We start from the raw sequence: 21,522 nt of genomic DNA, 5'->3' as shown, positions 1-21,522 counted from the left end.
GAATTAGCTTACTGCGTAACTTAAAATGCACCTGTTTAACAGTTTAAATTTAGAATTAAGGAATTAGTGTCCTAGCATAATTTCAATCTACTCTGTAGTTTATATACTTAAATTGGATATATTTTCATTTTTTAAAATTTATTTTATTTGGCTGTGCCAGGTCTGATCTTCAATCTTCATTGCAGCGTATGGTAGTTGCGTCATGTGGGATCTAGTTCTCTGACCAGGGTTTGAATCCCAGGCCTCCTGCATTGCAGCCTGGAGTCTTAACCACTGGACCACCAGGGAAGTCCCTTCATTCTTTAACAGGTATATACCCTTTTATAGCAATGTTGTTCGGATTTGAAAATAATGCTTTATACTCCTAAAGGTCAATTAAAATTCAGTAATCAGAGTAGCTGTATACTAACATTAATTATTATGCACTATATTTTAATAGTCATATCACTATACTTAATATTGTTTGGGGGGGTGTTTTCAATTCTAAATACATGCACATAAATAACACGCAAACGTGTCCCATTAGCATTTTTAAAAAATCTTTGGACCATTCCACTTGAAAATGAGTAATCCATTAAATAAAAACAACAAATAAACTTAAAAAAGATATTCCACTTTACTAATAAGCAAAGATATGCAAATTAAAACATTTATGTTTCATCTTTTAAAGAGGCAAAGATGCATCAACAACAGTAAAATTGGTATATATCAACAGTTTACCACAGGAGGAAATTGTACTCAAATACACAACTGTAAGAGTAAAACTGATATAATCTCATTGGAGGGAAATTTAATATGTTTAAAATGTATACACCCTTCCACCAAGCAATTTTACTTGTAAGAAATTATGCTATTTTTAAGGAGATAAAAGCCCAAGTTCACCAAGATATTATTTATAATACAGGAATACTTCCTTTTATTGCGCTTTCCTTTATTGCACTTTGCAGATACTGCATTTTTTATAAATTGAATGTTGGTAGTAACTCTGCGTTATCAGATGATGGCTAGCATGATTTTAACAATGAAACATTTTAAATTAATGTATGTGTTTTTTTAGACATACTATTATTTCACAGTTAACACACTACAGTGTAGTGTAAACATAACTTTTATATGCACTGGAAAATAAAAAAATTCATGTGACTCGTTTTATTGTGATACCCACTTTACTACAGAGGCCTGGAACTGAATCAACAATATCTCCAAGGTATGCCTGTAATGAACAAGAAGAAATCTGCCTAAATGTTCATCCAAAAGAAACTTTTAAACTAGTTATGGTATACAAGGAGGCATTAAAAAGAATATCAAATAGCAGACTTTTTCTACTTGAGTGAAATAAATAGATTACAGGCAAGTATATATGTTATGATTACATTACTGTAGAGAAAACAACAAAAACAGTATGCTGCAGTATAAATTCAGAAGAAAATGAGAAAAGTTAAGACAAACAAGATGTTAAAAATAGGAGTTGTCAATCTACTTTTAACTTTATTTAAAAATTTGTTTGGGGGGAGGAGTAGAAAGACTCTCTGCAAAGAACAATCCCGTAGTACACCAGTTAGTCAGTCAGTTTAGGAATATGAGAAAAAAACTGGGGCAAGATAAACTTGACAGGACTATGAAAGAGTGACTTTTCTCTTCACCTGAAGAGGGGTAAATAATGTCTTCACCCTTCCACATACTACCCCAATGGAAGTGTATATATTCAAAATGCCTGCTTTACCTTCGAGGACATTACTACTGACAAGTTATTACCGCTCTAGGATCCTAGTATTTCAGAGCAAACAGCATTTAATCTTACTTTCAACTGTTTACTGTGTATTTAGGTTATTTCAAATCTAAAACTATGTCATTAAAAAATTCCTGACCACTGGAAATTTTCAACAGATAGTGACAACTATTCCCTGCTTTAAATATAAACTGGAGAAACCATACACAAAATAGAAATATAGTCTTGTGGCACTTCAATTTCATTCCAGTATCTGAACTACAAAAAAATTATAACTAAGTTCACAGTAGCTTTCTTTTATCTTAACACAAGTTACCAGTGTATATATAAGAAGCTGTGAACAACAGAAGCTCTATGATATCCAGATACACAGCTCATGAGAAAAAGTCTTTACAATGCTAGTCAAAGAGCAAAACATCCACTTAGTTTTCAAATTAAATGAGGTGCTCTGCCTTCCATGCCAGCTGCCAAGCAATAGTCTCTTTATGTGTTTCTCATTCATTACTGACTGATATAGCAGTTCTCAACATTTTCATTAGTTCTGTGATCATTCCGTGTTTTCCCCCTAATCTTTCAAATAAATCTGTCCATTTTCTTACTGATAAAAATTAGCAAGCTAATGGCACACAAGTTTCCTTTTAGCGCTTAACTTTTAAAAAATGTTATGCAACTTTATTTTCTAATTTTAATATTTTTTCTAGTGGAATATGTTTCAAAACATTTAAGCAAATCTTACAATAGGTGACCTAGTATCAATGTGCTACTTAGATATACCTAAAATAAACTAAAGTTTATTTTAAACTAAGTTTAAACAAAAAAACTTCCATTTTACTGAATAAATTTCTGAGGATCCCAAAAAGAAATCATTCAAAATGTGATAGTCTAGTGTTTATTTTGTTACGGCAGGTACACTTGAATTTCAAAAATTTAAAACATATAAAAAGTGGTTAGGGACTAACATTTGTATCAACAGTTGATAAATGTCTAAGATTGTTTATTATACAGCAGGGTACAATGGTAGTGCTAACGCCAACAGGGCACTGTGGAAATTAGTCTAAAAATTATTATTAGGCTTTATACAAGCAACATCATTTGCTGCCGTTTTAGAATTTGGGGACACAGTCTGCTTCTAATGCTAAGCAGTCCATGAACACTTTTAATGTTATACAGTGTTATAGTAATTAGTTTGGCAAATGTTTCAAAATAAAGTAGAAATGTATTCATAACATCACAGAAATGCACATCCAGTTTTGTTTTCAATAAGAACCATAATAGGTACAGGTCAGAACTCTTCCCTATATGAAATAATTTACACACGATGAATGCTATAATATCACTATCTAAAATAATCACTAAATACAATTATTTTTCAGAAATAAACAAGCAAAGGTTTTTTTTCATTATCAAATATCAAAAACATAGAGAATGTATGTTTTTCAAACAAATGATATTGTAAAATTATTGGAATAATTTCAATGAATTCCGTAAATGTGCGACCTAAATCAACCAAGTATACTGAAGTACAACCATATTAAGAAATTGATGATCAGAAAATACAACCATATGAAATAAATTTATAATCCACAAAACTGTTTTTCAGGTCTTAAGGTCAAACAGTTCCACAGTTTACAGATAAAACAGAGGCAACAAAAATGCGTGCTTGTCTTCAATAAGTAGTTATTTTATGCAGAGGATGTAACACTTTGCTTGTAGACAGCATGGTATGCATTTCTCAGCAAGACATAGGGAAAACAAGATTCCAAAAGATCCATTGTCAGGAATGGGGATTCCTGCACAATCTGAAAAATTCCAAAAATGTATTAATTCAAGTTATTTATAATGGAAACATTTACTGACAATGAGTAAAGAATAATTTTATATTGCTCTTACTGGGAACACATAAATTTTTACTTTTAAAGTACTTTACTTTTACTTTAAAATCTGAAATATAAATGTGCCATAGTGCATGCATTAAAACATTTTAAATCACTACTTCTCAATTAAATCAGTTAATCAACAGGAAATACCAAGCACTTGTATTGCCCTCAACAATATACCATTTATTTAAAATATGGTCCATATCATCAAGTCTAATTGGTAACACAACACTAAGCTAAAAAGCCAAATCAAACCTCAGACCATCTATGATTAAGTGGAAAGCTGTTAAATTCTCGAGTTTTCAAAAGACAAGAAAAATCAATGTAGGCTAAAGTAATCAAAGTCTATCTAAAAAAGGGATCTGAGCTACAAGTACGTGGAATCATTATTAGGCTGCTGTGGAACCATTGTTAAGCTAGACACAGACCTCTGCAGATAAAGGAAAGTATTCTAAGTGAGGAAACAATCACACTACAGAAACAAGCACAGCTGGCTTCATGGCAGTAAAGAGAAGGAATTGACTAGGCACATAAGGTTGTAAGAAATGTTATTAGATGGGTGAGATGGAGTCAGAAAATAGAACATTCAGAAAACTAGGAAGAGATGAAACTAGGAAGACTTGGAAAATATAAAGCCTGAGTGTTTCCCAATAGGTTGAAAAACTATTTATAAAAGAACACTCTACAGGTAATGGTGATTCATTCTGTTGTTTTCTGAGATCCTTACCACATGGCAGTCTTTTCAGCGATTATTAGAAAGTGTGTGGCTTGGGTGGAGTGACTATAAATTGTCAAAAAAGTACATCAACTCTTATTACTATTTAATGACTAAAATACCAAGAAAATACTATCAGGAGTGACTGGAACCTTTTTGTGATTAACAAAAATTAAAATAAGACTTACCATATCTAGCAGTAAATAAACAGATTCTCTATTTCGTGTAGTTGTTTTATCTGTCTCCTGGCCAATTTTCAGTAGACTGGAGGATGCAAGCTTAAAAGTATACATACATTTTAAGTAAATAAGTTTTTTTAAAATAAAACTTTCACTATATATTTATAGTGAAAACTTTCACAGTGTATTTATCTTCAGTACGCTTCAACTTGCAACACATTTCAATAACAAGGTGAGCTTAGGTTCCATACTTTCAAGCAACAATTTAAGAGCTATTAAGGTATAAACAGACACAAAGATAATAAATGATACTGAAAAATTATTAGAATGATTTCCAATAATAATTATTGGAATAATAAATATTTGGTTAATCAAATATTTTTACTGGTCTTTAAAACTGATTTTTTTTTAGAACAAGTTAAAAAAAAAATAACCACAACAATTTAAATTCCTTTTTCTCTTCCCAACATCTGTATTAACTGTATTTCTTAATTTCTAAATAAGAAAATTTCACACTGAGTTTGAGTTAATACTACTACAGTGAGATTGACATTAGGTCTTGAATGAAGGAAATAAAATGAAAAATTTTAACTCTTAATACTGTTTTCTTTGAAATAGATGTTATTTTATTCTCCAATTAGTACTACATTTGCTTAAAAAATTAAAAAAAGAATTTTTAAAAGCTAACAGGATTTGTAACTTGAAAAGATGCAAATATTCTAGTGCTCTTATATCATAAGTGCGTCTTTTAAGTAAAATATGAAAAGGTATGCTGATACAGGAAAGAAAGAGCTACACTACCACAGAAACTAAGAGCAATACTTCATGAGGCTAGAGTCAGCATTACTACTTTCTTTTGGCAGTGAGTAGTATTCTTACTTTTGAGTTTGTCTCCATTCACAGACTTTCTCCAAATAAATGGAAATAAATAAAATATATCCTTTTAGAGGGAACATTCATCCTTTGCCTCTATCTTTCTTTGTTTTGTTTTGTTCTCTTTCAAACACTAGGCAAAATTCTAGAGCAGTCCAAACATCAGCTCAGAAAAAAAAGTCATATTGCAGAGCTCTAGAAACAAGAGACTGCTAAGCCAAAGGGGAAAAATGCTAAGCTAACTGCTCCTTGATTTTAATACCCTATCTTTACCTGTTTCTTCTTCCAAAAATAAATAAAGAGAATTTACTTTGTTACACCCCAAAGTTGTGATTTTTAATTCTCTCTAAAAAAAAAAAAAAATGTCCTGAATTTTGCTTGATTATACATACCGCCAAAAATTCTTTAAGCCGATCTTCAATGCTTCCTTTGTGAATTGTAAACAAAGCTGCAGCGATCTGGTTGATGGCTTTGGCCAAGCAATGTATGTTGTTGCAGTGCCCTGAGAAAGTGCATATAGGGTTTGTGGTTTCTGTGTGACTCCAAAATATCAAATCTCTAATGACTTTATAATCTACATAAATAGTGGCATGATTAAAAACAGTTGGAGCATAACCTGCCTTGCCCTCTCTTCACTTTCATGAGAACTCGTGCTTTTAAAAACAGTGTAGAAGAGAGCAACAACCATTGCTGTATTAAACAGGCACATTTTCAAAAACCCCTAAAAGAAACCATACATCAGTTTTACACTGTTTTGGAAACTTATTAAGTGCTTAGCTGCTTTAAGAACATTTCCCCATTCAATCCTTAAAATAATCCTAAGAGTTGGATAGTCCCTTCACTATCCCCTGCCACATACACATGCAGGCACCCATAGGCTCACATGTATACACTTCATATGTGTATGTGAAACTGGGCTTAGAAAAAGAAAAATTCAGTCTTTTAAGATCACACATTTAGTAAGTAGCAAAACTTAATCCACTTCTTATTGTGTTAAAAAAAAATGCACAATTACTTGAAAAGTACCTACTATATCAAAACTCGTAACTCTCCCAATGACAAAACAAACTACTATTACCTTCTATAGCAGGGCTATACTGAGACATCACATTACTGGCCAGTGTGGGCAAAGAAACGGCCACAAACACCATGAGGAGGCAGGCAATTTTATATTCTTCTTCTGGACTTATGTTTTCTAAGGCAGAAAAATTACAAATAACATCAAGGTATTTCTTTCAAGATTAGTTAAGAGTTGATGATCTAAATCAGAAAAAGCACATTTTAATTTTTATGTATTTTACTCTCTATAGAGCTGATTATGATTTTGTTACAAGAAGTATAGAATGCATAGAAATAATACACAATAGTATCAGCCATTATCAAGCTGTTAAGCATATTTCAAGGACATCTAAAAAAACAGTAAGGCAAAATTTCCTTTTTCTTTTTTAAATTGTAAGGTTACAGGACTAAAAATATATTTAGAATAACTGGAATCCTAAAATCTTCTACTTGATAACTAATAATAAATTATTTAATAGGAAAACTCTATGTTTCAGTATAGAAAATTTATCTCCTAACTTACTGTGCCAAATCATCCAAAAAACTTCATTTTTTTTCTAAAAGATATACATGTGATCTGATATTTACTATTAAAAAGATATAAATGTGTAAAAAAAACTGGATTTCTAACTTCTTCATTTTAGAAGACAGGAGGAACCAGTCATAAATGAATATAAGTAACACTGTCCTAACGTTTTAATTATTTATTGTTAAATAATTTATCTAAAACATTTATTGTATCCATATACTAAAATCTGTGTGTTATCTAGGTACTTCACTTATCTGGCACCTGAGAGTCACTCCACTAACTATATATAATTAAGAATTTAACATAAGACAAGAGTCAGAATATATTTGAAAAATCTAGCTGATTATGACTATTCACAATAGCCAAAACATGATATCGATCCAAATGTCCATCAACAGATGAGTGGATAAAGATTTCCATCAATAGATGAAGGGAATACTACTCAGCCATAAAAAAGAACAAAACAATGCCAATTGCAGCAACATGGATGCAACTAGAAATTATCATACTAAATGAAGGAAGTCAGAAAGAGAAAGACAAACATCATATGATATCATGTGGAATATATACCATATAATATATGTGGAATCTAAAACATGGGATGGGCTTCCCTCGTGGCTCAATGGTAAAGAATCTGCCTGCAATGCAAGAAACCCAAGTTCGATCCTGGGGTCAGGAAGATCCCCTGGAGAAGGAAATGGCAACCCACTCCAGTATTCTTCCTGGAGAATTCCATGGACAGAGGAGCCTGACAGGCTACATACAGTTCATGGGGTCTCAAAAAATCAGACATGACTGAGCAACTAACACTTTCACTTTCAAACAACAAGGTCTTACCATAGCACAGGGAATTATATTCAATATCCTGTGATGAATCACAATGGAAAAGAATATTTATGTGTATAACTGAGTCAGCTTGCTGTACAGCAGACTGGCACAACACCGTAAATCAATTATATACACTTTAATAAAAATTTTTTTAAACCTGGATGATTATAAAAAATACAGCCCTGGTAAATCAAGCTAGTCTCAATAATTAACCATGTGACTATAATTAACATATTGCATAAGTGATGAAACAAAACTAATGTCAAATCAAAAAAGAACTGATGAACTTAGTCAAACACCATGTTACATCCAAGGAAGTAGGGGAAGGCATTTTAGTACCAGAAACAGATGAAACATTTTACTTTGTGGAAAAAACTAGAATTCTGAGTAAGACATTTTAAAGGGCTGACCTTAAAATATTTTAAATATTTACATAATAATGCACAGACTTTCTATGGTAAGTAGCTCTAGTCCAATTAAAATAGGATATACTTTCATATTTTTTATACATTTAAAAAATTTACATATTACGGTTTCTTTTTTTGGCCATGCCACAGCTTGTAGGATCTTAGTTCCTAACCACTGGACTGTCAGGGAACTCCCAAGACACCCTTTTCTAGATAACAATGTTTCTGTCTATTAGATGATTTCCATCAGCAGACACTTATTTTCCCATCTGAAAAATATCCTTCCCTTGATTTTACTCTTGCCTCTAGCTACTACAGTTTTATTTCTTTGCTCCCCTTTATACAGTAAAACTCTGCAAGAGAGTTGTTTTATACTCATTATTTCTAATTTCTTTTCTCCTATTTTCTCTTCAGCCCTCTTTAATGAGCTTTTTGCCTTTAGGACTCCACTGACACTGCTCTTGTCACACCTATTAATTCTACACAGCTGGCCATTTCCTTTCCACTCAAATGGAAGTGATTCTTTCCTGGTTTGTCTTCTCCTTCACACGCCCTTCCTTCTCAGTTTCGCTTCTGGTAGTTCCTCCTCTTCTCCCTGAACTCTTAAACATGAAGGTGGCCCAGGACTCAGACTCTGATCCTCTTCACCTCTGCATACTAAATAGGCTTAATAACCTTATCCAGTCTTAATACTTAAATATCTAATCTCTGTGATGACGGTGCTATAACATAAGCTCCAGTAGACAAGGATCTTGGTATTTTCTGCACTGATATATTCCAACTACCAAAAAAATACACAAAAAAACTCACTGATATAAAGCAGACACTTGAACAGATAAGTATTACATCTATATTTGTGTTGCACAGGTTATTTAATAAGACCACTACATAATTACTAATGTATTTTACCTGATTTTTGTGAGGAAAGAGCTACCACCAAGGCAGGATCAATCTCACAAGGCAATCCAGCAGCTGATGATAATTCATACACATTCATTGCAACCTAAAAAATATAAAAACTAGAGTAAGAAACATACCAACAAATTTCTGAGAAATCTCACTTTAGTAAGAAAAAATACAGAATGTTTAAATTCGAGTTGCCTATAAGAACACTCAATTCAGTCAGTTCCGTCGCTCAGTCATGTCCAGCTCTTTGCTATCCCATGACTCGCAGCACGCCAGGCCTCCATGTCCATCACCACCTCCAAGAGTTCACTCAAACTCATGTCCATCGAGTCAGTGATGCCATCCAGCCATCTCATCCTCTGTCGTCTCCTTCTCCTCCTGACCCCAATCCCTCCCAGCATGAGTCTTTTCCAGTGAGTCAACTCTTCACATGAGGTGGCCAAAGTATTGGAGTTTCAGATTTAGCATCAGTCCTTTCAATGAACACCCAGGACTGATCTGCTTTAGAATAGACTGGTTCGATCTCCTTGCAGTCCAAGGGACTCTCAAGAGTCTTCTCCAACACCACAGTTCAAAAGCATTAATTCTTTGACACTCAGCTTTCTTCACAGTCCAACTCTCACATCCATACATGACCACTGGAAAAACCATAGCCTTGACTAGACGGATCTTTGTTGGCAAAGTAATGTTTCTGCTTTTGAATATGCTATCTAGGTTGGTCATAACCTTCCTTCCAAGGAGCAAGCGTCTTTCAATTTCATGGCTGCAAACACCATCTGCAGTGATTTTGGAGCCCCCCAAAATAAACTCTGACACTGCTTCCCCATCTATTTCCCATGAAGTGATGGGACCAGATGCCATGATCTTTCTTTTCTGAATGTTGAGCTTTAGGCCAACTTTTTCACTCTCCTCTTTCACTTTCATCAAGAGGCGCATTAGTTCCTCTTCACTTTCTGCCCTAAGGGTGGTGTCATCTGCATATCTGAGGTTATTGATATTTCTTCTGGCAATCTTGATTCCAGCTTGTGCTTCTTCCAGCCCAGTGTTTCTCATGATGTACTCTGCATAGAAGTTAAATAAGCAGGGTGACAATATACAGCCTTGACGTACTCCTTTTCCTATTTGGAACCAGTCTGTTGTTCCATGTCCAGTTCTAACTGCTGCTTCCTGACCTGCATACAGGTTTCTCAAGAGGCAGGTCAGGTGGTCTGGTATTCCCATGTCTTTCAGAATTTTCCACAGTTTATTGTGATCCACACAGTCAAAGGCTTTGGCATAGTCAATAAAGCAGAAATAGATGTTTTTCTGGAACTCTCTTCCTTTTTCCATAATCCAGCGGATGTTGGCAATTTGATCTCTGGTTCCTCTGCCTTTTCTAAAACCAGCTTGAACATCTGGAAGTTCACGGTTCACATACTGCTGAAGCCTGGCTTGGAGAATTACTTTACTAGCATGTGAGGTGAGTGCAATGGTGTGGTAGTTTGAGTATTCTTTGGCATTGCCTTTCTTTGGGATTGGAATGAAAACTGACCTTTTCCAGTCCTGTGGCCACTGCTGAGTTTTCCAAATTTGCTGGCATATTGAGTGCAGCACTTTCACAGCATCATCTTCCAGGATTTGAAATAGTTCAACTGGAATTCAATCACCTCCACTAGCTTTGTTCGTAGTGATGCTTTCTAAGGCCCACTTGACTTCACATTCCAGGATGTCTGGCTCTAGCTGAGTGATCACACCATCGTGATTATCTTGGTCATGAAGATCTTTTTTGTACAGTTCTCCTGTGTATTCTTGCCACCTCTTCTTAATATCTCCAGCTTCTGTTAAGTCCCTACCATTTCTGTCCTTTATTGAGCCCATCTTTGCATGAAATGTTCCCTTGGTATCTCTAATTTTCTTGAAGAGATCTCTAGTCTTTCCCATTCTGTTGTTTTCCTCTCTTTCTTTGCATTGATTGCTGAGGAAGGCTTTCTTATCTCTCCTTGCTATTCTTTGGAACTCTGCATTCAGATGCTTGTATCTTTCCTTTTCTCCTTTGCTTTTTGCTTCTCTTCTTTTCACAGCTATTTGTAAGGCCTCCTCAGACAGCCATTTTACTTTTTTGCATTTCTTTTCCATGGGGATGGTCTTGATCTCTGTCTCCTGTACAATGTTATGAACCTCTAGAGAATTTCAAAAACTTGGCTGAAGAAGGAACTATACAGTACAACGAACTACACTGAACAGCTGACTTAGTACTGTGTATGTGTTGCTGATTATAACTTTATACTATCAGGCCAAACAAAACTTGTGTATTTGCAGTGACAAATTCCAATAGAATCATTCTAAACCTATTATTTTTCTTGGAAACATAGGTGTAAGAGCAAGATCAAGCCAAAAGGTATGAGAAAAAAAAATGAATCAAAATTAATGACCTTATGTTTATGTCCATACTTTAAAAATTACCATAGTTCAGTGCCTAATTATGTTGTATATCCAAATACAGTAAATTCTTTATTAAAATAGATTTTTAAAGAAGTACTAATTTAAAACCGTATAAAGCAAGTTCTAATGACTAGTGTTTTTTGGTATCACATATGGATCTCAAGGATATTCTCACTGCTCAACATTTCAGTTCAGAAACTACCTAAACAGGATCGCTTTTGATATCACAACAGCTTTACAATCTAATATAAATTTAACTGTAAAAACCCAGCTATAATACAAGGTTGAATATATTTAATTTTACAATGAACAAACAAAAAGTTCTCTGATAATACTAAAAGGAAGAAAAGGAAGAAATGAATACTTGGGGATTCAGGAATATTTCTTAGGAGATGGCAATTGAATCAGGCTTTAAGATAAATAGATTTCAAAAGGCAGAAATATAAAAAGCCAGGATTTTCATGAAGAATAATTACAGAGCAAATCAGAAAATGTGAGAAGGTACACAGCAAAATTTGGTCATCTTACAGGATCCGGATGAGAAGAGGGGAAAAGTAACAAAGTGAGGCGAGCAAGAGAAGGATGGAACAAGTGATAAAAGCCTCAAAAATAAATTTGAGAAAACAGCTGAACACCAGACAAAAAGTTTAGAAATAACTTTTTAAAGTCAAGGCTTTTCAAACTACACAAAACAAAATAATCTTTCTGAAACATGAAGATAATAATCTTTAAGAAATAGTAACCTTTAAGAATAATAATCTTTAAGAAACATGAAAATTTAGAAAATATGGACAAAATAGCTCACTTACTAGATGTGTGTGCATGCATGCGTCCTGAGTCCCCTTAGTTGTGTCCAATTCTTTGTGACCCTATAGACCATAGCCCACCAGGGTTCTCTATCCATGGGCTTCTCCAAGCAAGAATACTAGAATGGGTTGTCATGCTCTAGTCCAGGGGATCTTCCCAACCCAGGACTGAACCTGCGTTTCTTAGGTGGATTCTTCACACTAGCGCCACCTGGGAAGCCTGTTCTAGATGTGTAACCACTGGTAAATACTTGCTGTGATTCAGTCAGTGGCTGTATTTCGCTGCCAATAAATCTTCAAAATGAAGACTCATAAGGTTACTAACCTTTCTATTTAAAACAGGATATTAATTTAAAAATTATAACCCATAATTAACATCCTTTTATAAGACTTTTTAACATCAATTTTAAAAAGCTGAACTTAGCTTTATTTAAAACACAACAACTCTCATTTCATTGGTTTTTTCATTCTGCTTATGACCATGTATTGGAAAAGGAAATGGCAACCTACTCCAGTACTCTTGTCTGGAAAATCCCACGGACTGAGGAGCCTGGTAGGCTACAGTCCGTGGGGTGGCAAAGAGTCAGACATGACTGAGTGACTTCACTTCACTATGACCATGTATAAATAGCTATCAGTTTAAGGAAAAGGTGACTGACCTGCATCACCAAGAACGGCCTGGAGAGCATCAACCTGGGCCTCTGGTGATGACGGACAGTGAGAAGGTCCAGTGAGGCCAGCAGCATCCGTCTGTCCCGCCTGCCCAGTTTGCCCTCCAGCCACGGACGCGGTGGGGCGATGACCGGAAGCCCCTGGCTCCCTTCCCCTCCCCACTTCTTGTGTGTGTGTGTGTGGGGGGGGGGGGGGTGTGTGTCCACCTCTGCAACCCCTGCCCCTCTCCTGGACAGTCTGCCAACCACCCACTCCTCCCGGAGGAGGGACTGAGCTACTGTGCACCTGGAAGTGGGGGTTGGGATGGGGGTAAGCAATCCCTCCAGCCCTGGGGAGCTCAGGAAAATGTATGCCTTCACTTAAGCTTTCATTTGAATACTGTGATCTGGTTTTTATTTCAAAATATAAAAAAGCAAACCCAACTACAATAGCCTTTTCACCCTTCTTACACTTTGTAACCTATCCCAGTCTTGCCTCATTGCTCCTCTGACAGCACTCTGTTACTCATACTCATTTCATTCATATTGTCTGTTTTTGTTTTTTTTTTTTAAGAAACTTGACATCAACTTGTCTATCTTTTTCTACTGAGTATATATATTATATAAATTATACATACACACACACACATGTGTCAGGCTAACTCGTTTTAGTTTACTTTTTTCTCTGAAGCCCTGGAGTTCTACAAGAGAGATATTTTGAGACTGAAACGCTTGTGTGCCTGGACTAGGAAGATGCCCATTGGGTTTGTATTTCTTTTTCATTTTGGCTTCTTCCCAAACCCCATCCATCCGGTGTTTCCCACTTCACATTTCTGGCTCTTATTTTTCTTTTTCTCCTTGTTTCTAAGCATTTGAAGACCCAACCGTGCTCCTAAATCTTGACTTAATTTATATAGCACAAATGTGTGGGAGACATGAGAGTTGGACTGTGGTTTTGTTTTTTTTTTTGGGGGGGGGGGGCTGTCTTGAGATGCAGATTGTGTCCTGAAAATGATGATTATATATGCAAAGCCTCCGCCCTGCCCTCCCTCTCTTCCACACTTCCCCACGAAAAAGTCACAGTGAGGCTTCCTGTAGGGAGCAGAGGAGCTGGAGCTGGCTTATAGAGGCCTGGGGCCCTGGTGTGAAGAGGAGGAGACTGAAATTCATGTCTTATGGCTATTCTGTTAATAAAACAGGTGTTGGTGGGTTTTTTAAAATTCTGTTTCTAAATAGAGGATTATACGCCTTTCTTTATTTTGATGGGGGTTGGGACTTGTGGCTTTAAAAAAAAAAAAATCACTTCTGAGTAGGATGTATATTTTTCTGTTGGGGTTTTTTGTTCGTTTTATTTTTTTAGAATCTTCCACAGCAACATGTGAGACCATGGAGTTAAAGAAACCCAGAGACCTTAATCAATTAATTGTACTGTTTGTGAATTTGTATAAATAATAACAAAGATCCTCTTAAAACATTTACATTCTTATAGTAAAAGGTTAAACTGATATTTATATAATAAGAGGAAATATGACGTATGTTTTTTGAAAAGAAAAAAAAGGTGACTGATATTAACCCATTTTACATTGCTATAGGTGATCAAGGAAGACCGACTTTCAAAATGCCTATATAGTATTTTGGTGCTGAGCTTTCAAAGACGCATTTTCAAAGGCAAAAATGTTAACACATTACTCTAAACTTTATAATAGCTTAGGATTTACTAAATTTCACTTCATATATAAGTTAAATATGCCATTTTAGAAACCGTAAAATACAAATAGAAGTTTTACTACCTTCATATCAGTTTCCCTTGGAATGTGATCCTTGAAATCTTCAATTGAACTGACAAGAAAAGGAATGTGGTAGGATAAGACCTAGGCAGGAAAACAAGCAATTATTTCTTAAAGGCAATCTCTAAATTTATGAAATGTTACCACTCAACTACTTTCAGCTTTCAAACAATTATTTTACTGTCTATTTTCAGATGATTTTCTAATGTACCCATTAATGGAATGCATTTGATGGCAAATTGAGTATAGTCAAAATGGAAAATGCGTTAATGAAGAAAAAGTTGGAAAAGTAGCATAATATCCAGGCAAGTTGTATCTCCTGAATTATATCACCAAAACATAGTAACTATGATTTTATATGCTTTATTTCACATAAACTATGAAAACTGGAATTTTAGTTATAATACTTCCAACTATAAATGGTAAAAGTTACTTTTAATTTCTGGGAAATTAAAAAGGACTATTTGGCTATAGAATATGTACTTAAAATGGCTTCTTACGTCTCTGAGTGCTTCCTGTGCCAGTGATCGGAAGGATAAAATTACACCAATTATTGTCATCCTCTTCAAGACACTGTCAACAGCTAAGTGTGAAGGAAGGAGAAAAGAGAAGAGAGTGAATTGGATTCTTTCTTAACCTTGGAAAAACTCTTTGTCATAAAACCCCATGACAAAAGGCACAATTAAAAACAATTTGATTACAACAAATGATTAAAGAGGCAAAGGTATTGAAAGTTGATATTAAAACTAAGGAAATTACTGTTTACTTTCAGTGGAGTACACTGTTCTTTAAAATGGCTTAGATGGTTCATCAGAATCTTGAAATAATCCTGTAAGTAGCCTCCTGTATAATCCTATCACAGTAATCGTAGAGGTGGGAGGGAGGAGAAGAAAGACTAGGGAAAGAAAAAGCTGCTGATCAGAGTGGATCCTTAAAATCAAATGGCCCTGGAACTAGGAGATGCTACATGTTGAGGTCCAGAGTCCAGAAACAAAAAATAATTATGTAGATCATAAGCAATAAGACCAGGTTTCTGAAGACTATGAATGGATTTGATCATTTACATTTTGGTTAGAGAACATTTTTCTGAAGTTTATTACCATTATATTCAAAATTAAAACTTGGTTAAATAAAATCAAGGGAAATTAGGATTAGAAGGATAAATACCTTCATTTTAAAAAAGCCAACATTTATTGAATTACTCCTCATACACAAGGCACTATACTATGTAATAAGAAAGCAGATACAAGTAGAACAATAACCTAGACCTTAAGTAACAATTTAAAGGCACTGTCAAGAAAACTAAGAAAACAGAATCCTATTTATATGAAACATACATACACACACACATATTTGTATATATATAACAAATTGCTAGACAGATGTATAGAGAAACTGTTAACTGCAGTTATACTTTTGAGCAGTAGGAATGAATTATTTTGGTTTGACTTCCTACCTCCTGTGGGGTTTGTTTAAATCTTTACCATAAGCATCTTTTATTACTACACATGAAAAAGCATAAAATAAACCAAAATGTGATGAGAATCAAAATAGCAGTGTTAACAAAACAATGTAAGTCACAAATACAAATTCCACATGAGCAAAGTCCTATTAATCTTTTTATCTATAGGACTCAGCAGAGTGCCTAAAACCCAGAACACAAGAGGATGTTTAATGAAATAATTAGTCAAGAAATGAGACTAGGAAGTTGTTACTATCCAGAAAAGATGAAAGAAAGAGAGTAAAAGAAAAGATTCTCTAAGAATATGTCATCCAATTTATGGGCATTCAGGAGGAGTGAGAACAAAGGGGCATGCCAGTCTAAAAAAACAGGACAGGAAACCCAGAAAAAAGAATCCAGAGAATAAGGCGAGCAATCAGAAAATAAGTAGTGTGATACAATCATATACTTCCCAAAGGATGTTACCCAGAATTTAACAAAGTTTGCAAAGACTGCATCTATAAATTCCTCTTAAATATGCACAATAACATATTAAAAGTTCTGAGAAACTTCACAGTAAGAAATCTTGTTTAATTTAGTTTCAATAAATAAAATAAATTTGTTCAAGTCACACAGAAATTCTGAAAAACTCAAAAGTTAATTGCAGACTGCCTCCCAATTCAGAGCTTTTGGGGGGGGGGGTGGTGGGCCACAGTGTGTGGCTCGTGAGATCTTAGTTCCTCCACCAAGAACTGAACCAGGGCCACAGTGGTGAAAGGACCTAACCACTAGACCACCAGGGAACTTCCCAGAGCTACTTTTAATAAATTACATAGCTTTCTCTTTTTAAGGGTATTTAAAAGAATATGTTAGCTGACTATGAAAATCAAACTGCTACAAAAGTACATCAATTTAGCACAAAGGTAAAAACGAGATTAGAGACAGAAGAGTATTCTGGAAAATAGTTCAACTCAAAGAGTAGCTTTCTCTATCCCCTAAGTAGATCACTCTTTAGCAGGCCTTTTATTTTTCCAAATCACAAAAAATATTTTGTTTCATTTCAACAAATAGGAGAGTTAAAAGTAATAGTAAACATGAATTGGACCTGCAGTGGGTTAGTTGCCTCTAACCAGATGATATAGTCAGAATGTTGTTTATTAGTATGAAATTCAGGCCAGTAAGGCCAGTTGGGTAGTCAAATGAGTATTTAAAAAACAAAGAAACATGAAAAATAAAAATAATAAGGATAAAGTAAAGCATACTAGAAAATATAAGTATACAGTAGACCAATGAAGAAAAGAGATCAGATAGGGATTTAAATAATAGTATTCATTCACACTCCTCTTCTGTATAATGCTACCAAGTCAATCTTTTTCGTTTTAAAATTTTCATTTCCTAAAGTTCCCAAGAGTAAACCTGACTTTTCCTCCTTTCAGTGTACAGCTCTAGGAAAAACTTTTAACATGTGTAGATCTACTTATCATCATCACCACAGTGGCAACGTTTCATCACCTCCAAAACTTCTTTTGCTGCTTTCCCTCTAAAGCTACGGCAAAGGCTGATCTGCTGTAAAAGGCAACCTGAAATGTAGTTTAGTGGGACGTTTTTTTGCTTTTATTTACTTTTGGCTGCTCTGGGTTTTCATTATCGTGCATGGACTTTATATCTAGTTGCGATGAGTGGTGGCAACTCTTTGCTGAGGTGCTTGGGCTTCTCATTGCCGTGGTTTCTTTTGTTGGGAAGCACTCGCTCCAGGCATGCGGGCTTCAGAAGTTACAGAGTGTGGGCTTAGGAGTTGTGGCTCACAGGCTCCAGCGCACTGGCTCAATAGCTGCAGTGTATGGGCCTAGTTGCTCTATGGTATGTGGGTCCTTCCTCCCAGACCAGGGATCAAACCATGTCCCTGCATTGGCAGGTAGATTCTTAAATCACTGGACCACCAGGGAAGTTCCTGTAGTTTAGTTTTATATTAATTTTAATTAAATAAGTTTGTATTTTTAAAAGCAAGATAAGCTAGCCTAAAAAAGTGATTCTCTAAGTCATTTTATAGTTTTATAAAATTTGATATAGCTGCAAAACACTTAAAAGAAAAATATCAAAGGGGAAGTACATAAACTCTATCCATATCTTTAATTTACTTCAGGATTATCTTTTATTTGGGAAAATAAACTCTCTGGTTTTCTCAAATATAGAAAGTATTTTATTCAGGATTTCACTAAGTCTTTAAAGTTGGAAAGGCTTTTAAATTGAATCAATAGGAAGTGTGACTTTTAGTTTTTAATTATAACTCTGAGTTCAAGGACAAAAAGCAGATGAAATTAACTCAAGTGGATCTAAAATAGTTAACTGGATAAACATACTTTAATAAACACTTAAGATTCACTGTTATTTCACAATATATCTCGAACAAAGAATCAGTATCAGGAAGATATGTAAAAAAAATTTTTAAGTTGGAGGCTCAGGTTTTCATGCAATGAATCCTAGGTTAGCAATACAAAGGAACAAGTTACTGATTCACATAACAAAGAGAGGTGAATCTCAACAAAATACACAAAAGAGTATACACTGTTTATACAACAGAACAGGCAATCTTAATTTATTATTTCTATGGTGATAGAAATGAGATCAGTCATTGTCAAGGGGTATGAAACTGACTACAAGGAATCATGAGTTTTCTGAGGTGAAGAGACTGTTCTTCCATGGGGCTGCAAAGAGTTGGACATGACTCAGCGACTGAACTGACTGACTGACAGACTGATCTACATCTTGACTGTGGTAATGGTTATGTGGATGTATGGCGGTGGTGGTTTAGTTGCTAAGTCGTGTCCAACTCCTGCAACCTTATGGACTGTAGTCTGCCAGGCTCCACTGTCCATGTGGATTCTCTAGGCAAGAATACTGGAGTGGGTTGCCAGTTCCTTCTCCAGGGGATCTTCTCAATCCAGGAATTGAACCCAGATCTCCTGCATTGCAGGTAGATTCTTTACCAACTGAGCTATGAGGGAAGCCCATGTGGATGTATACATCTGTCAAAAACCATCACACTCGTTCACTAAAATGCACATTTTACTTATACAAGCTATATCTCAATAATGCTGATTTTTAGAAAGTTACAGACCCAAAAGTTCAATCTCCTTTGGTCTAAATTAATGTAGATTAACTTATTTAATGGGTTCATGAGTTAACTGATAATGATATCGAATATTTAATATGTGATACTAAAGAGTATGGTAAAAAAAAATTATGAAACAGATAAGCCATTCACTTAAAAGATCCTTTCACTGCTAAAATGTTCTAGTGAAGAATGCTTTTCATAACTTACTACTTGTATTCACATCTGAGCAAAAACTAATAAAGACTGAGTTTCAGGATCTTCTTAATTCTTATAAAAAGCATGAGTTACCCACACGATAATCTTTTGAAGAGGGCAGCCATCTGGTCGGGTTTGTCAAAGCTGGTCCGCATTTGTGTTAGCACATCAACATTCTCCACCACAAGTTTCTGAGGAAAAAAAAAAAAAAAAAACAAGAAAAGAAAGATCTTAGGTCAGGCACAGACTTCCTTATGGTTGATGAGACAAGAACATGCTTGGTAATTACAACTGGCAAGCAGAAAAAACGATACAGAAAATCCAGATGCTCTATGCTTTGTTTTTGTTATTTTCATTAAAAAAATCTTAAAATTAAATAAAATTAATGTTTTCCTTCAGCTTGCAAATTCAAAAGGGAGGAGTTCAGGAAAAAGCAATAAAGATAAGGAGTAGGATAAAGGATTATCTTATGCTTAGACACAGTACAGCACCTACAATAAAAAGCAGACACCAAAGTGGATATAGAAAGCAATAAATTCCAACCAAAACAAAAAGAACTTGCTAAAGTTAAAGCTGGCTAAAGATAGCCTAGAGCTCATCACTGGATGATATACATAAAAACAGAGGGAGAAAACCATAGGGGTAGGGTACCACTTCATAAAAATTATAAACAGAGTAAAGTTTCCCAGCACTAAACAGAAATGTCAACATCTACCTCCTCTTCCAAGACCACTGAGAAACGGGAAGAGAGGGAAGGGAGTGAAGGATAGCTAATTAAGAAAAGTACAACTCATTAAAGAATTCTTTTCTTAAAAGCAGTACTGGAAAAAGTAATTTCATTTAAAAATTATAACTAAAACAAATATAATTAACTTTATTCTGGCAGAAATAATGGATCTGTATATTTGGAAAGCCTGGATATGTCAACTCAGCAGGTCTAGGTTTGGAGATGTTGCAAGCATACTGTTAAAATGCCACAGGAATTGTGTTAAAAACCAATGGCCGATGATAAGAGATTTAAGGGAAGCATAAAAAGACTATATGGAAAATCTATAAAAATAATTTTTCTTATACCAGTATGAATTTTATGTTACACTTTGGATTATTTTTGCTTTTACTCATATTCAGATGATCAGTTCCAGTCACAACTGTTTGCTAAATTCAACCTCTACAGTGTCTAATTAGAGACACTGCCTGCTCTCTCTGAGGCCAATTCAATACTTGTCTCATCAGTCAATACACACTCAAATATATGCCCAAGCTCGACAGTGTTCATACATCTTGAACATAATATCATGTATCAGTGAATCACAGACAGCATTGAGTTTTAAATGCACCATTATTTTATGTGTCATTAAGAAAAAAACTCTAATAATTAAACTGACACAATATTTTCTAATCATATAAGACACATATAATTTCAGAAATACTAATATAGGGTAATTTTGTTTCAGAATCAATAAAACAAAATAGTATATATTTAAATAGATATGGTGATCATTTTTAACTTCCTCTACTAGGCAATTTACAAACAATCCCATTTACCCTGATCCAAATGAGGGAGGTGACAGTCCACAATTTCACAACTGAGAAAACTAAGGCTCAGAGAGGTTAGGTAACTTGCCCAAAGTTACAGATATTAAACAGTGGAATTTGAATTCAGGTATGTCTGATTTTAAAATCCATGTTCTTAAACTCTAAAGAAATGGTTGTTGATCTTCAGCGTGCATCAGAATGATCTGGAGGACTTGTTGGGCTCCAACCCCACAGGTCCTAATTTAGCAGGTCTTAGGAAGAACCAAAAATTGTGCGTTTTTAATTAAGATTCAAAGCAAGGCTGCCTCTGCTGATCTGGATACCATACTTTAAAAACAATCAGCATAAAGTATTTAATTGCACATTACTCTTGAAAAGCTAATGATGTCTCTTCCTGACAAAGTATAGTTTATATAAATTTCTTTTCTCTCTCAATTGCATCCTGAAACAGAGTTTTCTATATATTTAA

The 21,522-nt window shown here is 34.8% G+C and overlaps 1 protein-coding gene across 2 annotated transcripts in view; it reads right to left on the bottom strand.

Moving 5' to 3' along the window:
• Positions 1-597: 597 nt before the first annotated feature.
• NCKAP1 (NCK associated protein 1) overlaps positions 598-21,522 on the bottom strand; it is a 105,940-nt gene continuing 85,015 nt past the window's right edge. For both annotated transcript variants that reach the window (XM_061433524.1, XM_061433518.1), the window contains 8 exons: positions 19,615-19,708; positions 15,267-15,349; positions 14,770-14,850; positions 9,106-9,199; positions 6,452-6,568; positions 5,766-5,875; positions 4,510-4,599; positions 598-3,528 (listed from right to left, as the gene is read on the bottom strand). In XM_061433524.1, coding sequence (XP_061289508.1) covers positions 3,412-3,528; positions 4,510-4,599; positions 5,766-5,875; positions 6,452-6,568; positions 9,106-9,199; positions 14,770-14,850; positions 15,267-15,349; positions 19,615-19,708 — 786 coding nt within the window. In that variant the 3' untranslated portion in view covers positions 598-3,411. The remainder of the gene's footprint in view (positions 3,529-4,509; positions 4,600-5,765; positions 5,876-6,451; positions 6,569-9,105; positions 9,200-14,769; positions 14,851-15,266; positions 15,350-19,614; positions 19,709-21,522) is intronic.

This window comes from Bos javanicus, chromosome 2, assembly GCF_032452875.1.
Source record: "Bos javanicus breed banteng chromosome 2, ARS-OSU_banteng_1.0, whole genome shotgun sequence".
Classification (NCBI taxonomy): Eukaryota; Metazoa; Chordata; class Mammalia; order Artiodactyla; family Bovidae; genus Bos; species Bos javanicus.
Note: the sequence above shows the minus strand (reverse complement) of the source record. Positions and strands in the feature narration are given on the sequence as shown.